A 20,598-nucleotide genomic window follows, 5' to 3' on the forward strand; every position below is an offset into this window, starting at 1 on the left:
GTCGTGTATACCCCCTGTCCCAACCCGAGACTCTGAGCATGCAGCAATACATCGACGAAGAACTCGCCAAGGGGTTCATCCAACCCTCCACCTCACCTACCTCGGCGGGCTTCTTCTTCGTAAAAAAAAAAAAAAGACGGATCCTTGCGTCCCTGCATCGACTACCGAGGCCTCAACGAAGTAACCACCAAGTACCGTTATCCCCTACCCTTGGTATCCTCAGCCCTGGAACAACTCCGCACTGCCCGTATCTTTACCAAGCTCGACCTGAGATGCGCCTACAATCTCATTCGCATCCGGGCAGGTGACGAGTGGAAGACGGACTTCTCCATGACGACTGGCCACTATGAATATCTGGTCATGCCCTTCGGTCTGTCCAACAGTCCCTCTGTCTTTCAGGCCCTTATCAACGATATTTTCCGAGATATGCTCAACAAGTGCGTCATAGTCTACATTGACGACATACTGATCTACTCCGACACCCTGTCTGAACACGTTCAACATGTATGAGCTGTGCTCCAAAGATTAATCCAGAATCAGCTGTACGCCAAACTCTCTAAGTGTGCCTTCCACCTCTCCACCGTCTCCTTCTTAGGATACATCATCTCTGCTGAGGGAGTCACGATGGATGACAGCAAGGTTTCCGCCGTGCTACACTGGCCTCGTCCCCAAACCGTCAAGGACCTCCAACATTTCCTGGGGTTTGCCAACTTCTATCGAAGATTCATCAGGGGTTTCAGTTAAGTAGCAGCTCCTCTAACTTCTCTCACACGCAGTGGAGGTGGATCCAATAAGCTGGCATGGTCTACGCTCTGCGAGAAAGCGTTCCAAGATCTGAAGACTCATTTCACCTCGGCTCCCATCTTGAAACACCCAAACCCCCGACGTCAGTTCACTGTGGAGCTGGACGCCTCCAGCACAGGTATCGGAGCAATACTGTCACAACGCCAGGGAACCCCAGAGAAATTGTACCCGTGTGCCTACTACTCTCGCAAACTCAATCCCGCGGAACGTAATTATGACGTCGGGGACAGAGAACTGTTGGCCATGAAAGCGGCCCTGGAGGAATGGAGACACTGGTTGGAGGGCTCGACCATGCCCTTTCTCATTCTAACCGACCACAAAAACTTGGAGTACTTGAGAATCAATGCCCGCCAGGCCAGATGGTCGTTATTCTTCTCCAGGTTTCTCTTCACTATAACCTATCGGCCCGGGTCCAAGAACGGTAAGGCGGACGCACTCTCCCGCCAATACGACTTGTCCCAATCAGACACCTCTCCGGCTACCATCATTCCCATCTCCCAGATCGTCTCCCCCGTGCAATGGGACATCATGGCCGAGATCACTGAGGCCCTAGAAACAGACCCTGCTCCTCCGGAATGCCCTCCGAGAACTTAATGTTCTCAATAAGTTCTGGTGGCCTTCCATGACTCAACAGATTCTAACCTTCGTCAAGGAATGTGTCACATGCAACCAAACCAAATCCCTACGCCAGCGCCCTGCCGGTCTGCTCCAGCCTCTCCCTATCCCAGAAAGACCATGGTCCCACCTGGCCGTCGACTTCATGACCGACTTGCCCCCTTCTCACCACAACACCGTGATCCTCACCATCATTGACCGGTTCTCAAAGTCATGCCGCCTCATTCCGCTTCCCAAACTTCCCACTGCATGGGAGACGGCTCAAGCCTTGCTCAACCAGGTCTTTAGATTTTATGGTTTGCCCAAAGACATAATCTCGAATCGGGGACCCCAATTCACGTCCCGTGTGTGGAGGTCCCTCTGGTCTCAGTTAAATGTCAACGTCAGCCTCACGTCAGGGTACCACCCGCAATCCAATGGACAAGTGGAGAGGCTGAATCAGGAACTCTCCCGCTTCCTACGAGCTTACTGTCACCTCCATCAGGAGGACTGGAGCGAATACCTCATGTGGGCCGAATACGCCCAGAATTCCCTCCACCCAACTTACCCCATTCCAATGTGTGTTAGGCTTCCAACCTCCACTATTCCCGTGGTCCGGGGAGCCTACTAACCTCCCCGCAGTGGACACCTGGCTACGGAGGAGCGAAGCTACCTGGGATATAGCACACACCAACCTACGACAGGCAATCCAACGAGTTACCCGCCAAGCCAATCGCCTCCGGAGAGCCGCTCCTCCATACCTAGTCGGACAGTGGGTCTGGCTCTCCACCCGGGACCTGAGACTCCGACTCCCCTGCAGAAAGCTTAGCCCAAGGTACGTGGGTCCGTTCAAAATCCTCAGACAAATCACTCCTGTGTCTTTCCGTTTAGATCTTCCATCTCCTTACCTCATCTCACCCACTTTTCATGTTTCCCTGCTCAAGCCCGCTGTGGAACCGAGAGGAGAGGGGGACCAGGACGAGGCCGCTCCGGCAGAGACTCCTCCCCTAATGGACGCAGAGGAGAACATTTATCAGATCAACCAGATCTTGGACTCTCGGCGCCGAGGCGGAGTTCTCCAGTATCTCGTGGACCGAGGAGCGGTCTTGGGTCAATTCTAAGGACATGCTCGACCCCCAACTTACTGCTACATTCCACCGGGAACACTCGGAGAAACCCGCTCCTCGTCCTCGTGGTAGACCTCGGCGCCGAGGAGGAGCTCACGTCGGGAGCCGTTCGCAGGGGAGGGGCTCTGTCACTAATAGCGCCTCTGTGGCCCTTTCTGACCGAACACAGCGGGAACCATCACCCGAATATTAGTTCCGCCCGGACTCTTTTCTCACACGGACCCAGTACTTTTCCGTCTCAGCTGTGGCTTATCATCTCATTAGTTATTGCCTTTAATAGGCGCAGACTTTCTTTGTTCATTGCGAAGTCTTATCATTCCCTATGGTCGTAATTCTGAGCTTTTATCTCTGTGTTGGATTTTCTGTGTATGACTCTGGACTGTGTACCCCGTTGACGATTACTGCTGCCTGCCATTGCGACCATTGCCTATCTATTGAACTGTGTTCCGGATTACCTACGTTGTTCCTGTTTTCTGGTGATTATTCCTGCCTGTTGACGATTCTAAATAAAGCCTTGCGGATGGATTCGAATGTCTCTGACTCCGTGTTACAATTATTGTGATGTTTTTATCAGACTCTTATTTCTGACGGCACCCATTCACTGCAGAGGATCCATTGGTGAGTAAGTAATGTAATGCTAAATTTTTCCAAATCTCTTCCAGTGAAGAAACAAACTCATCTACATCTTGGATGGCCTGAGGTTGAGTACATTTTCAGCACATTTTCATTCTTAGGGAACTATTGCTTTAGCACAAATAGCCAAACTACCAATCATAAAACTGCAACTAAATATGTAAAACACGCATATGCACTGTAAACCAGAAATATAATTGGCCACGTCACAGTGTTATTGGGTCATTCTAAGTAAATGGTGTTGTTTGCTCCTGAAAGATTAAGGATTTTTCATTTGTAATTTCTTTCATTTATAAAGTATACTGATGAAATATATATATAATTATTATTATTTTTTTTTTTTTTTCTATTTTAGGCCCAAAGTAATGGTGGTGAAATCATCAAAGACTGGACATTTTAAAATCAAAATGCTTCAGGATTGAAAATTACAGGGTTGTGGATTAATGTAAACATGGCAAACAATTCTTTAACTAGTATTAGGAAACAGAAAGCACAGGGACAAAGACCAGGCAAAATTTCTGTAAAAAAATATAATGCATGATATTTAATGATATTTTCATCTCAGTGTAAGCCATATGTAGATGGAAAAAAAATCACACTACTATTCAAAAAGTGTAGATAAATGTAAGATTTTTTCTCTGTTTTTGAAAGATGTTTGCTCATTGCTCATTAAGACTGTATTCATTTAATCAAAAATGCAGTTAAAACAAACAAACAGAATAGTATTATTACTGAGTTAAACGCTTTCAATTTGGATGTATTTTACAATTTAATTTGTTCCTGTGATGTAAAGCTAAATTTTGAGCATCATTACTCCAGTCTTTAGTGTCACATGACCCTTCAGAATCAATATTATAAAACATTCATAATATATATTATAATATTTCCTTTGCATTAAACACTAAGCTGAATGTCAGTTGTCAGATACTGCTAATTATATGTGTCATAGGAAAACGAATAACTTTCCTGACAATTTCCGCTATTATGAATCCTCATGCAGTCTTTCCTTCAGCTTTTCAGGACCATCAGATCTGTGCGACTGTGGAAATATTGTGTTTTCAGGAGCATTCCATGTAGTCTGTGAACTCACATCAAATTACAAATCGGTTGTCGCTGCTTTGGCTGTATAAGATTTCTCCACATCTGCCTTCCTACATTGTGTTGTTGGGGCTACAGGATCAATTTAGTTTAGCCCTGATCCCTGGCAGTTTTATTGGCTTTTGGCCTGTTTCAGATTACTTTTAGTAAAGATTAGGAACTAGCAAGAAAGTCAGAGAAAAAGTGGCAGAGCCGTTATGCTGCCATGATAGTCTGTTGGTGTCTGCTAGTGTCACGTCTGTCTTGGTGTTTTACTAGCCGTAATGACACTTTTGGTGCAAGGTTTTTTTTTTCTGCAGGTGTTTGTGTACTGACAAATGTACTATGCAACCTAAACAAAAAATAAAAATAAATGTACAAGACTACAGTAAATCATTTAATATAGATAAACTAAGATAAACTACTTAAAGAGATTTTTTTTCAGCCCAAAATAATAATTCTGTCATGCTTTATTCATCCTCATGTAGTTCTGAACCATATACTGTTATATTCCATGATACACAACAGAAGAGAAGAATGTTCATCCAATGTTTTTCCTTACAGTCACAGTTAATAGTGATGTCTGTCAGGCTCTGGACATGAGGGTAAGTATGACGACAACATTTTTATTGCAGAAAGTTCAAACTGAAATAATTTGCTGTAAACTGATATGGTCAAATGAAATGTTTACAGTGTGCCAGTAAAGTATATATTACTGCATGCTATCGAGTCAGCATGACATCTGTTGGCTACTTAGCAACATCTGTACGTGAACAAATGACAGGGTGGCAAGTTTGATTTACAATGCTGTAATTAACAATCATCTTGTCCTCCGTGCAGTTTTGAGGGAAAATGAAAATGATTAGCTGTGTAGTGGAAACTGATCTTTGTTTTGTTGGGTTTTCATAATGGAAATGCATTTGATATATGATGGTTTCGTCAAAGGACGCTGCAGGCAACTGTAATTACATGAGAACCAATTATTAACAAGATGATGACACAGAGAATGGATCTAGAAATGAACACCAGTTGTCAGATGACGAATACACTTTGAAACAGATTCAGACTAAGTAATGGCAACAAAAACATACATTCTCATCATACTACTTTGGAAAAAGAACTTCTTATAGCTGGCTAACAAACAGGATGAGATGACAAACAGAAAGCAGAATTGTATTAATTTTAAATCAATGAAAATGGAATGGAACGTATAAAGCTGCTTGCTGTAATAATGCATTTAATTGTTTAGTATGTATATTAAACCAGTCAGTATCTGGTGTGACCACCATTTGCCTCATGTAGTGCAACACATCTCCTTCACATAGAGTTGATCATGTTGTTGATTGTAGCCTGTGGGATGTTGGTCCACTCCTCTTCAATGGCTGTGCGAAGTTGCCGGATATTGGCAGGAACTGGAACATGCTGTCCTATACGCCGATTCAGAGCATCCCAAACATGCTCAATGGGTAACATGTCTGGTGAGTATGCTTGCCATGCAAGAACTGAGATGTTTTCAGCTTCCAGGAATTGTGTACAGATCCTTGCAACATGGGGCCATGCTTTATCATGCTGCCACATGAGGTGATGGTCGTGGATGAATGGCACAACAATGGGCCTCAGGATCTTCTCATGGTATCTCTGTCCATTCAAATCCATACCATAACACCACCGCCACCTTTGCCCACTCGATCCACAACGTTGACATTAGCAAAACGCTCACCCACACGACACCATACACGCTGTCTGCCATCTGCCCTTTACAGTGAAAACCGGGATTCATCCGTGAAGAGAACATCTCTCCAAAGTGCCAGACGCCATAGAATGTGAGCAGTTGCTCACTCAAGTCAGTTACGTCGACAAACTGCAGTCAGGTCGTGACCCTGATGAGGATGACGAGCATCCAGATGCTTCCCTGAGACAGTTTCTGACAGTTTGTGCAGAAATTCTTTGGTAATGCAAACCGATTGTTGCAGCAGCTTGCTGGGTGGCTGGTATCAGACGATCTTAGAGGTGAAGATGCTGGATGTGGAGGTCCTGGGCTGGTGTGGTTACACATGGTCTGCAGTTGTGAGGTCGGTTGGATATAATTCAAATTCTCTGAAACGCCTTTGGAGGTGGCTTATGGTAGGGAAATGAACATTCAGTTCACGGGCAACAGCTCTGGTGGACATTCCTGCAGTCAGCATGCCAATTGCACGCTCCCTCAAAACTTGCAACATCTGTGGCATTGTGCTGTGTGATAAAACTGCACATTTTAGAGTGGCCTTTCATTGTGACCAGTCTAAGACACATCTGTGCAACAATCATGCTCTCTAATCAGCATTTTGATATGCCACACCTGTGAGGTGGATGGATTATCTCGGCAAAGGAGAAGTGCTCATAAACACAGATTTAGACAGATTTGTGAACAGTATTTGAGAGAAATAGGCCTTTTGTGTACATAGAAAAAGGTCTTAGATCTTTGAATTCAGCTCATGAAAAACTGGGGCAAAAACAAAAGTGTTGCATTTATAATTTTGTTCAGTGTGAGTGTGTGTGTGTGTGTGTGTGTGTATATATATATATATATATATATATATATATATATATATACACATACATACATACATACATACTGGATGGCAAAAATAATTACACACAAATCAGTTCAATTCAATTAATCATGTTAATTGTTTTGACTGTATTTTTATCTAAGTTTAGTGAAATGTCTAACCTTTACATATTTTAATGCAATTTACTTTCATTGAATTTCAGTTCAGTAAATTGTTCTTCCTGTCATTCCAAATGAAATTCCAATTCAGCAACCTGTGGGATTCGGGCAATTCCATTTCCGGCTCCTGAATTAAAAAAGAGCAAATTTGCCCACTCCTGTTGCCATCATTTTGAACTTTGGCAAGGATGTGCTCTCTCTTGGCAGGCTTATTAATAGTCTTTCTGTCTTTAACTACCTTTTGCATACTCAAATTAAAATATGCAGTCCTGACATATGGTGGTCATGTAGTAAAAAGTCACCATCAATTCGATTAGGTCGATAGGTGTAAAATGTTGTAATGCATAATCACCACTAGAAGATTTAAAATTTCCTCACTGATTTCATAGAGCATTAAGTGAATCCAGTATGACAGAGTTCTCTATAGCTTTGGTTTTTATCCTTTTATATCTTTTCTCCATCTATACCCAATCTCATTTGTGTAAGAGCATGGAGCTATAACTGGCGATAACTGCGGCGAGCGGCCGATGACTCAGCACATCCAGACAGAAACGGCCTATGGGGCGTTCATGCTTTGCTGTCTGTATGGAAATGGCAAGCTGTTCCTGCCACAGCCTCTGCAATTGATGATATGACTAGAGTCGCCGCATGCCTGATGACTGCAAAATCTGCCATCTGCTTTTCTTAAGTATTCCTGAGCCTGGCGTGGCACTGGCGAGCCAACCAGTGGATAACCTTAAAGCAATAGGCCTAGTTTACTCAAAGATTACAAAGACATGTTGTTCCAAACCTGTACGACTTTCTTTCCGATTCCTTAGTTCTATTAATAAATCATTCAGATTCAACCAATTCATAGAAAAGATCTACCTCAACAGAATGTTTTGCTCATGATTCAGACATTGCATGTCAAGATTTTCAGAGAACAATGACTTAAATTTGTCTGTTCTACTCTGACTTCAACTGATAGTTTGTGGTGTTTTCAGCGTCTGCCGTCTCACTATACGAGGACACTTAATGTGAATTTCATCTGCAGAGCTGCTCTTAGTGTCACTTAATGAGTATTTCACGATTCCATTTGCTTAAACTGTTGTCAGATACGCATAGAATCTCAAACGTCTTCACGACAACCCGCTAAAAGTTTAGTTGCTTAGAAATCAAATCGATTTAATTAAACAAATAAACCAGAATTATTAATTTAAAAAAATTATAACAAATTTATTAAACCAATAAAACATAATTATTAAAAACCTAAAAATTAAAATAGAAAACAAGAAATTCAGGGAAAATCAGACAATTTAAACAAATTTCATAGGGCCCTAGAATAAGTCAAATCGACTGTCTTTGATACTTTTGATTTAAAAAAAAAGGCTGTAGAAACAGTTTTTACTCAGGAATTGCTAATAAATTTCACAAATAATAAAAAAAATGGCAAGGAACCCAATTAATTAAACATTTCATTGTTTTTTTTAATGTATAAATAAAATAAATAAATAGTATTTTCTTGTAATCTGAATCTCCCGTTTTATACATAACTTTGAAAAAAACATTTTTTTTTAAGTGTAACTTATTTGTTTAGGTCAACTAACCCTGAAGTGGACTCTCAGCTTTGCTGTCCTTTATTAAAGCAGTTTAAATGTGCTGTGAAATGGCTTTCCATTCAGGCAAACACCCTGCTTAGTGAAACAGAAGGTTTTAAAATCATCAGTTAATGTTAACCAGTAGAGCATGAAGCATCAGAGCAGATGCTGCTTTTGAAAGCTATCCTCAGTCTTAAATGTGGCTGCTTTTCTCAGGAATACTCATTGTTTTAGAAAGCAATTTTGAAAGCATGCTAACATAAGCACATCAAACCTGCTCTTTAATTACGCTGGTGGCCTTAATGTTAATGAAATAAAATAGAGTTTTGGATCATATTGATTTTCTGTGGGGCTCTCCTCCTGATTCAAGGAGATTAAGCATCGAGTTTAGTGGACACTCGTCCTAATCGATAAAACCAGAATGTGCATCTGACTGAAGTGAAAGGCTGATTAGGTCAACCGACCATTTGTGGTAACTAGTCCCTCAAAAGGAAATGGCTTGGAAATGACACTTTGCTTCAGTGAAATAAACAACTTTGAATTTCACTTTTTTCACCTTAAAATTCTGCTCTCATTTACTATATTTCAAATTCAGTCATTGAATTTGTCACTCTCAATTCAGTTCACAGTGGTGCACAACTTGATTTTAAATCAGCTTGTAGTCTAAATGTATTATTTAGCTACAGTGTAATATTTAAATACCCATGTTTTTGTCTCATAAAGTATAATACATGTAATTCTAAATAATAATTATTATTTTAAAAAATTGTTGTAACCTTTAATGGAAATATATAGAAGTAATTCTCTGTTCTGGTTCATCTGGTGCAAGCAGAATACTAAAGAATACTTAATAAAAGTTATTAAATACGACTGATTGATCTATAAACCTCACAGAGGAACTGTACATGACATTTTTGACCTGTATCATATCCCCTCAGAAATATTCATATGACCTGTGGTTTTTCTGATATATTATCTGTCCTATTAATCATTCTGACACACAGATATCAAATATTTTCAAAAGCCAGGGGTCAGGGACGTGCACAGACATTTAGAGGGGCAGGGGCTCAAGTGAAATAAAGGGCACTTCTCATAATTAGTTTTTTTTTGTTTTTGTTTTTTTAAACAAAAAAGTATATAGATAGATAGATAGATAGATAGATAGATAGATAGATATATATATATATATATTAACGCAACTCTGACTTCCTTTTTAAAAAAAATAATTAAAAAAGTTAATTAATTTTATCTTCCTCAAACTCACACAATTGTTTCATTTTCAGAAGATGTCTACAAAATAATCAGTTCACAGAAACCATGGCCTCCTTAGTATTCACTAGGTTTATAGAGCAGCAAAGGAAACCATTCCACAATGTGCATGTTTTGAACACATTTTTTATGCTACTAGTTTCAAGTATATATGAAGAGTTCAGATGCAAAAGCCTCTAAGTGCCATCTGAAATTTTCTTATGAGCTTTTTTTTTCAAGCTCGTATTTAAGTTCAGTAATTTAACTTAAATGACAATTAATAGGTAATTTTCATTGCCAGTAATGTGAAATAAGTGAACATAAACATACAAGCTTGATAAAAATGATCATTATTGAAGGAAATTTCAGATGGCACTTAGAGGATTTTTCATCTGAACTCTTCATATTTAGAATAACCTAAATAACTGCATCAAACAGAGGGGCGTGTTTTACTAATAATTTGTTTATTTTTGCGCAAGGCACTACATCGTTTTAATTATTTTTGTGTTATCAGAATACATAACACTTTAAAATTAAATTTACCAAAATAACGGAGTGAAAATTAAATAAAAGCCAATGTCATGTATGTATTTGTGGTGGTATGGAATACTATTTTATAAAGGTTTCGAGGAAATAAAAAAAGTTAAATTACTTAAATAGTTAATTTATAAATATTGTTATTTTTAAAGTTTAATGTTAACTTATTTCTACTCAGTTTTATTTATTATTGTACCAGATGCAGTTACTCAGATTTACTACAATTTTTAGAGTGTATCCTCCATCTGTTTGCATCTGTAGATTTCTTCTAAATTCACCAATTTAGATTTCTAAATTTCAGGGGGAAAGACTCTTGATGTAAGTCAATAACTGGGGACGTTCTGTATGCAAATTAGGCGTCAACTAGTTAAAATGCGCACATTTGCATCTAATTGACAGGGAAATGCAGGTAAATAGGATAAACAAAATAACTAAAGCATATCACCTGGTGGTGATATATGCTTATTTTATTAACTTATTTTATTACATGGCTTGGTTGAATTCTAATGTAGAATGCGGTCTGTTATAACCAACAGACCGCTGTGCGGAGTATAACAGACCGTTGCCATGAAAAACAGAGCGTTGCTATGGACTCACAGGATTCTAACCGTAGAGACGGAGCGGACTATTTTCTTTAGCGGAAGCAATACAATCGGGAGAGGGAGCGCTTCAGAACTCCTGACCTGATATTTAGATACTATATTTCAATAAATATATTTGTTTGACAGGGAAGCTGTGTGCAAACAGAAATATATATTATTTAAAAAAAAAAAAAAAAAGCATCCCAGAAAAAAGGGCACTTTCTCTCAAGGAATAAAAAGGGCAGGTGCTCAAGCCCCCTTTCATGTCTATGTGTGCACGTGCCTGCCAGAGGTAGCAGGGACATCTTGTGTTCTGTGTCAGGTAACTGGGTTCTCAAGATAAATGTATCTACAGAATGACAGCTGTCCCATGTGCGATGACATCAGCACGGTACAGTGAAGATTAGAACCATATGAAATATTTATTAAAGGTTTCAGTTTACTATCTGTAGCCTATCTGGACCAGAGAATCAATCCTTGCTCAGAACAATTACATTTTTTATTTTTAAATGCCTCCTGTTTCTTTAGTATCTTTGTTTCCATTAACAGTCCTTTGATGTTACACAAGGAGAACGCTACAGTAAAAGATTCTGATATGTTTCTTGCAGGTTTTCAGTGCTGATTATTCTACAGCACCATTGCAAAAAACATGGCTTAACCTATTTGCGGCCGTGTACACCTGATTATCGTCAGCTCTGCTTGTTTGCGACCCTACACTAATTTGCATTGCTTTTGGTAGACCCCGTTGATCATTATGGAAATGCGCTGGCTGCATCTGTGTTCTTTAATATTGACATTGTCAGTAGATCAGCCGCAGAACTTTCCACTCCCCTTGGTGCTTTTATGGGATTGCGCTCTCACACTAATTTGCACTGTTGGCACTTTATGTTGAAAGGAATTTCAGTTAGCATTAGCACAAAAACTGAGTTGGCATTCTAGCACATTGCCTCCTCAGTAATTCAATTCAATTGATATTAGTAGGTATTTCAGCTGTCCAGGAGGCAGAGAACACATTATCCCTCACTCCTCTGGTCATTTAAGTAAGTGGTCTAATGTGCTAGCCACTCTGTCAGCCACCACATACAGACCCTTTTTCTCGCTAACTAAATTAGCATTTGCGCTAAACCACTCACTTAGGCCCACAGAAACTAATGGACTTCTGAAATTTTCTTTCCCTGTCAGTTTGCAATCACTCTGAATTATGCAGCGTCACTCAATAGCGACCATGAGATCACTCTATTTTGAATATATACAGTATTTGGAATAAATATGATTTGCTGTTAAGCAGTCACCTCATGCGCACACACTTTTAAGAATATTTTCTACAAGAAAAAAAGATTTTCTATAATATTGTGTTTGGATCTCACTATCTTTTTGTTTTTGAACTGTCTATTCTAGTTCTGATTATGCTTGCTAAAAATAACAGTATATATATACACACACACACACACACACACACACACACACACACACACACACGCGTGATACTTTTTTCAGGATTATTAAATGAATGGAAAGTTTAAAAGAACAGCATTTATTAAAATAAAAAAATGGTGTTGTTTAGTGTATTTACTGTCACTTTTGAACAATGATGTAACATCCTTGTTAAATTTTTCATTTCTTTAAAAAACAAAACATCTTTCAAAAATGACTGACTCAAATGTTTTGAACAGCAGTTCTTTTTTGGTTACATATTTTTATACCCTTTACAATATTTGCATTAATTGTTTTGTTTTATAATAATTTTAGTGATTTAACAAACTACCCCACCGTGTGACAACATGCCCCAGTGTGTTCAATGAGCTGTACAAACAGAAAGTGACTTTAAAAAATTAAACTACCCTGAAAAATATTCACAGCTAAATGTGTGACAACTAGCACCAATCTCATATATATGTGTGTTTACTTTATAAAAGTGTAAGTTTATCAGTAAATGTTCAATGAATTGATGAAGTTCATTATAGTGATTCATTTGTGTAATCTGCTGGACTGCTATCCTGATAGAAAGTATTACTGTCACTGATTGTATATCAGTAATGAGAAGAGACTGCCTTCCTCTGAGCAACACTAATAGACTTTGAGTTGACTAATTAAATGGTGTGCTTAAAAAACAATTTCATGAGATTAATTAGCACACCTCCACGGAGTCAGGGAGGAAGCTTTTACTCTGTCGCAATAGATTGGAAATCTGTCTTTCTCGCTCAGTCATGCTTTTACAGGGTTCCCGCAGTGCTGGAAAACTTCAAGGCCTGGAAAATAAATGGAAATTAGAGTTAGAAGTCATGAATGGAAATTTCTATTTGAAATGTATACACCTTTCTAGATGTGATCTGCTTCAGGGTTTGAGCTGTGGGGTGCAGCGGATTTTGTGTTGCTCTTGACATATTAAGAGCTGTTCTGCTCATGGGATGCTGGATTTGAGTCCTTCAGCTCTCTCTCTCCTGATCTCAAGATTCAAGATTTTTATTCGTCACATACATGATTATATAGAGCATATCTGACCTGATCTCATAGATCTGATCTCGGAGTGAAAATACTGTAAAAAGCTTTGTGCAGCTAGATATTGCTCTTTGTTTGAGAATGTGTAGATTATAACATGCTCATAAACCAGTTAGTATGACTGCAGGTTTCCAGCATATGTTGGTTTGGATCTGGATCTGTAACATTTACCACCCGATGACTGACAAAGACAGTTAGCTTAATGGACAAACTAATCCAGTCATATTAACTGGTTTATGAGCATGTTATATTCTACACAATCACTAACAAAGAGCAATATTCCAGTGGAAACTGATTTTTTTTTTTTTTTTTTTTTTAATGAAACAAAATCTGTCAATGCAGTTACATTTTTTTCCTCTACTTAATAAATAAATTATTTCTGTATGTCTTCTATTATATTGCAGGGGTATAAATGTGGAGATTTGAAAGGAATTGTTTACCCGAAAATTTACTCAGCTTCAGGCTATCCAAGATGTAGATGAGTTTTCTTCTTCATCTGAACAGATTTGCAATAATTTATCATTTCATAACTTGTTCAGTGGATCCACTGCAGTGAATGGGTGCCGTCAGAATGAGAGTCCAAACAGCTGATAAATACATCACAATAATCCACAAGTAATCTTTTACACAAATCAGATTCACCTTTTCACTTCACAAGACATTAATTGATAAACTGGAGTCATGTGAAATACTTGTGGATTATTGTGATGTTTTGATCAGCTGTTTGGACTCTCATTCTGACGGCACCCATTCACTGCAGAGTGAGTAAGTGATGATACTCCTCTACATCTAGGATTTCCTGAGGGTGTGAACTATTTCTTTGATAAAAAAGTGAGTGAAAGTGAGTGAAACCCATACTCAGAATTCGTGCTCTGCAGTTAACTCATTTGATGTAGATATAATAAATAATATTCAACCTAGTTAACAATTATCTGAATTCTAATATTTTTGTGAAATCTATTTTCCAAACATATTTTTAATACAGTTTTAATACAGTGACTTTTTCAGAGGACCAACACAGGCAATGAACATAGTAATGAATGGTTCATGCGTGCCATCGAACTGAGTTTGAATCTCGCTCAGTCCTTCAGATTTCAATTGCATCTAGGAATAACCAAATTAATTTAAAGTTTGGAAAGACTAAACCAAATTCATTTAAAAAGGTTATTTTGGTTGGGCTTAATTGCAACGAAAACATTTCTTCGGAATGTATATAAAATATGTATACTTATAAAACACTTTGAATGCTTCATGGATGTGTTATGCATTAACAGACTGACCTCTGTGCAGCCTGTGATCAGCGATCTGACCTTCATTATCAAATCATAACTTGCCCGGCTTGACTGTATTGAGCGGGTTAACATTTGACAGTGTTTCTCCAATAGGTCAGTGCTGAAGAGCAGATGGATTACCGTAGTGGAGCGTTATTGATTTCATTGCATTATAATGCCATAGCCAGTATGACATTCTGGGCCGTAATTTGACCGTGATGTGGCAGAAAACTCAATAGATCTTAGACAAGTTTCCAGGCATGACAACGTATCCTTTTACCCAGAAATTTTAACAGTTTCCTACAAGCTAAAATATGAAATTCATGCCCAAGACACTATATTTTTAGCATTTGTTTTTGCAAGTCACATCTGTTGCGCACATAAGAAAATATTTGATTATAGTATGTAAATTCATGTTTTTTTTCTGAGTTCAGTAATCATGTGTCAGTAGAGATATGCTCAGCTCTTAATGAACTGATTGGAAATAATGCTCTCCTCATGCAGGAGGTAACAATCCCAAAAAGAGGAAATGAAACAAATGATGAGGAACTCGGTGACAATACGCAGACCACATCTCCAGCATGAGCACGCTATTCTGAGCGCTGAGCGATTTCATTGCAGAGCGAGAAAATTGGTTGTTTTATTGGGGTTGTTTTTCTCATTTTCTGATAAATATCATTTGGAAGCTTGTTTTCTCTTTGAGGCTGGGAAAGTATTAATGGCAGAAGTTTCTATCATCCGTATCGTTTCTCTGCTGCATTCAGACTGTGTGAATATAGTGTGGTTAAAGCAGGCTGTCGACATGAACTCTGTCCTCAACCATATCTGTCCTTTCTCTCTGTCTGAATCATTAGCTGTCGTCTATCACTAAATTATACTAGTGTAATTAACAAGAAATGCTCAGAAAATCCTGCAAGCTCATTTTAATGAGGAACACTGCCAAAAATACTTTTTATAATCAAGTGTTTATGTCTTGTTTTTCAGTAAAATGCACATTGTCGGAGCTATGTCACAGAGGTTGTGTGTTGATCTGCTGCACTGTTGTGCTCATGGGGACCTTTGGGTCATGTCTTGGTCCTCTGTTTTTCTCCATGTTGTTTTATTAAAAAAGCCAGCCAATAAGTTTACACTTTATTTCGATAGCCCACTTTAAACAGAACATTTGTAGACTGTCAGGTTAGGGTTTGTAGAATAAGTTGCCGTACTTGCAAAGTTACTTATAGTCAGTAAAATGTCTGTTGACCGACCATCAAAATAAATGAATAGTAGATATTTAGCAAACAGTCTACTGATACTCTCATGACTGCTAGTTGACATGCGGTTGCAAAGTTATTTATAGGTATTTGAATTTCAAAAGTGGACTATCCAAATTAAGTGTTACCCCGATAAATATATAATGTTTAAGCATCTTTAAACAAGGGTTTTTAAAACGGAGTGCTTGAGGTCTGTGGAAATGTGAAGTGATAAAATGAATGTTAAAATGTACAGAATTGTTTTCTACACTGGAAAATCATGAGATTAAAGGAACACTCCACCGTTTTTTGAAATAGGGCTTATTCACATTATTTCCTACATTTAGATAGGTGGGCAAATGCATTTTTGTGTCAGTGCATGCATTGTTTTAGTTTGACTGGGTCGGCGTTAGCTTAGCTTAGCACAATGAATGGAATCCTTTGTTGCCAGCTAGCATGGCCTGAGTAAAATTGATCAAAAAAAATAAAAAAAACCCACCTAATTACTTCTTGTGGCCTGCGTATTCACAACGAGTACAAATAGCGATCCAGATTAACACTAGGCGATTTCCTAGGCAGATATTGATTTGGGACTATATTATGGGGAAGCACAGGCGAAGCACTGCTGCTTAGGCGAAGCACTGCTACTTCGGCGCAGAGATATCACGCATCACATGAAATCCCACGAATTATGTCAACATAGCGGCGTGCAACGCGTCAAAAAAAACAGAAGAAGAAGAACATACCGGCGTGACGTTTGAATGATTTATTTTGAGAAGTTACAGCAAACATGGTTATTACCTGCATAGCAAAAGGTTGTGAGAACAAGCAAAGGACATACACGAATGTAATGTTTCACAGAATTCCACCTAATGTGGAACTGAGAAATAAATGGCTAGCAGCTCTGGAGATCTGTAGTTCAACGCCTCTCAACAAAATAAAGCAGTATCGTGTTTGCGAAAAACATTTTGCACCAGAGGACTACTTTGAAAACACAGGAAGAACAAAGTGCACATGTAAGTTGTCTTTTATTTCTTTTCCTATATAACCTATATTGCCTGTGAAAACATCAACTCTATGTGAATACAGCTATAATATGGGTCGATCTATACATGCGTCATGATTAAAATAATCACTTACTCTGTGGACAGCTGTCCATTTGGTCCATTCGGCGTGGGGCGTTTTTTCCAGTTCACTTTGTCACACCGGAAAAAAAAATTGAGTACTGCAGAATGGATCAGCACCGTGAAATCCTCTGTAGATGTGACACAACTTCGGGCACGCTCATCTTGATCTGACGTGTTGAGCCTGGTCATCAATGGCAAAAACATGTCCCACTCTCTACAGCATAGACACTCTATTTCCGTCGGCATAGATTGGCATATTCCCCCACATTCACACCACCAGTTCATGTTGGCTCTCATCACGAGCAACCTCCTCCTCCTGTCGTTCTATTTCCAAAGCACGCAGCTCGTCTTCTGTAAACTCTGGTTCAAATAGGTATGCTTCTGGTTCTTGACTGTCTGAGAAGTCACCCTCTTCGTCTCTCTCAAAATCAGCCATGTTCATCGCCATTCGTGTACTGTAAGGAAAATAGCCAGGCAGCTACTATACTTGACTATTCACGCCGGTATGTTGACGGAAGTCGTGGGATTTCATGTGTTGCGTGATATCTCTGCGCCAAAGTAGCAGTGCTTCGCCTAAGCAGCAGTGCTTCGCCTGTGCTTCCCCATAATATAGTCCCAAGTCAATATCTGCCTAGGAAATCGCCTAGTGTTAATCTGGATCGCTATTTGTACTCGTTGTGAATACGCAGGCCACAAGAAGTAATTAGGTGGGTTTTTTAAAATTTTTTGATCACTTTTACTCAGGCCATGCTAGCTGGCAACAAAGGATTCCATTCATTGTGCTAAGCTAAGCTAACGCCGACCCAGTCAAACTAAAACAATGCATGCACTGACGCAAAAATGCATTTGCCCACCTATCTAAATGTAGGAAATAATGTGAATAAGCCCTATTTCAAAAAACGGTGGAGTGTTCCTTTAATGACATTTTCTTTCTATTTACAGTCATAATTTTATATTTAGCTTCAGGTTTATTTTACATAACAGTACTCTAATGGTGCGTAGAAAAAGATACAGGCTAAATATTTTCAGGAAAATATTTTACACACATTTAACAATTATTATAATTTATACTTTTTGTCATACATTTTTTATTTCCATCCATTTTAAGTTCCATCAAGAAAATACTGTTATATTGTGAAATAGTATTACAATATAACATAACTTTCTTTTTAAATATATTTTAAAATGCAATTTATTCCTGTGGTGAAAAAAATGAATTTTCATCATCAATACTCCAGTCTTCAGTCTCACATGATCCTTCAGAAATCAGAAATATTAATGCTGAAAACAGTTGTGCTGCTTATTATTTTTTTGTGGAAACTGATAGTTTTTTTTTTAATGAACAATTAAAAAGAACAGGACTTTTAGTATTTATTTTGTATTTTTATAAATGTCAATTTGATCAATTTAATGCATACTTGTTGAATAAAAGTATTTTAAAAATAATCATGCTGGCCTTAAACTTTTGAACAGTAGTATATGAAAATATGTAACAGGCTCGCAGAATTTTAATTCTATAGAATATCTTGGCCACTCTTTTCCATACAATGACAGTAAGGTGACTGATACATTTTTGTTGTTCTATGAGAAAAAAATTAATGTTGGAGGGCAGTTTTTTAAAAAATTCTAGATTTCTCATCTTCTGTGTTCTGTTCATAGGAACTTATACTACATCTCGCTTTTGCGGGACCCCGTGTCACGCTACCTAAGTGAGTGGAAGCACGTGCAGCGCGGCGCCACGTGGAAGACAGCACTGCACATGTGTGACGGGCGTCCTCCCACTCCAGACGAGCTGCCGGCCTGCTACAGCAGTGAAGACTGGACCGGCGTGTCTCTGGAGGAGTTCATGGCCTGCCCTTCAAACCTGGCCAACAACCGGCAGACTCGCATGCTGGCTGATCTCAGCCTGGTGGGCTGCTACAACCTGTCCTCCATGAGTGAAGAGCGGCGAGCCGAGCTGCTCCTCAGCAGCGCCAAGCGCAACCTGCTTCACATGGCTTTCTTCGGCCTAACTGAGTTCCAGCGCAAAACACAATTCCTTTTTGAGAGGACGTTCGGCTTGCACTTCATCACCGCCTTCACTCAGATTAACGGGACGCGGGCGGCCGGGGTCACGGTTGGGACGTCTACCCGGAGGCGCATAGAGGAGTTGAACGCACTAGACATGCAGTTGTATGAATATGCGCGGGAGCTTTTCTCGCGGCGCGTGCAGTACTGCCACCATCAGGAGCGGCAGGAGGAGAGAGAGAGGAAACGACAGCAACGCAGGAGAATGAAGGAACAGAAAGCCTCGCAGATTCAACAACAGGAGGATGACGAACAAAAAGACTTGGAGCAGGAAAATATGGAGTTAACTGGGGTGACGGAGGACTACAGCAGTCAGGTGGTGCGGTGGTGATGCTGTGCTCTCTGGCTGTGTTCAGAATAACATACTACTCTTACTATCGTGGTAGTATGCTCCCAAAAGGAGGTTTTTGCAGTGATGCCATAGAAGAACCATTTTGGGTTCCCCCATTGAACCTCTCAGTGAACAGTTCTTAAAAGAACCATTTTTTCTTAGTGTGAACAACTATTTGTTGGCTATATAATCACCCTGATCTTCTTGAAACATTTCCTTAAGTACTCAGACCAAGACAAACATCCTCCAAATGGAGACAGGAACTAAAAATGTGGAATTTGCATTGATCAAGGCCTAGATGTGGAGATTTTACACCGTTTGGGGACAAATGGTAATTTGGATGAAAGGGCACACCATGTACAATAAGCAAAATACATCTAAACTCTTAGGATCTTTATTACCTTTTAGTTTACTTGTAAGATTAAGATCATTGCACCAGTCACACTGAGACATTTCAAATGATGCCAAACATGAATGTGAATATCACTTGCATTCACAAAGAACATTATATTATGCTATTGACCGTTCTGAGTGAGCTGAGTGAAGGGAAGGAAGTGGGGGGAAAAGAACAAATATATAGGTGAGAAAAAAAGCTTTGCTGCATTTTCTGTCAGTGAGATGTGGAAACAGATGCCTTTATGTTAATACACTTTGTTTGTACTGTCCATATCTCAAAGGGTCTGAGGTTCTTCCAGCCTTACAAAAGAAACAAAATTGTGTACTGTATTGCAGCAGAAATGTCCTTTTTGTTAATATAACTGCATTAACCATCGATGTACACTCTTAAAAATAAAAGTTCTACATTAGCATTGATGGTTCCATGAAGAACCTTTAACATCTTTGGAACCTTTACATTCCACAAAAAGTTCTTTATAGTGGAAAAAAAAGTGATTTGGATTTTAAAATGTTCTTTACACTAAGAAAAACATTTTTATTTTAAGAAAAGGTTAAGTGAAAGTTTCTTTGGGGAACCAAAATTGGTTCTTCTACTGCATTGTTACTAAAACCCTTTTTTGGAACCTGTACGAGTGTGCAAAATTATTAACAGGAAGATCCAGCTAGATGGAGCAAAACAAATGCAGAAGGTGAGTTTTTTTTTTTTACTTTACAAATGTGGTGCAATGGCCAAATATGTCCATCTGATGCGTGTTTACATAGCTCAGTCGATTAAAAATAGCACAGA

The 20,598-nt window shown here is 39.1% G+C and overlaps 1 protein-coding gene across 1 annotated transcript in view; it reads left to right on the forward strand.

The window, feature by feature from the left end:
* Positions 1-19,468, forward strand: part of LOC132152157 (heparan-sulfate 6-O-sulfotransferase 3-B-like) — a 37,456-nt gene extending 17,988 nt beyond the window's left edge. The window contains exon 2 of the mRNA XM_059560904.1: positions 18,677-19,468. Within this exon, the coding sequence (XP_059416887.1) occupies positions 18,677-19,415 (739 nt within the window). The 3' untranslated portion in view covers positions 19,416-19,468. The remainder of the gene's footprint in view (positions 1-18,676) is intronic.
* Positions 19,469-20,598: the final 1,130 nt, after the last annotated feature.

This window comes from Carassius carassius, chromosome 10 (assembly GCF_963082965.1).
Source record: "Carassius carassius chromosome 10, fCarCar2.1, whole genome shotgun sequence".
Lineage (NCBI taxonomy): Eukaryota > Metazoa > Chordata > Actinopteri > Cypriniformes > Cyprinidae > Carassius > Carassius carassius.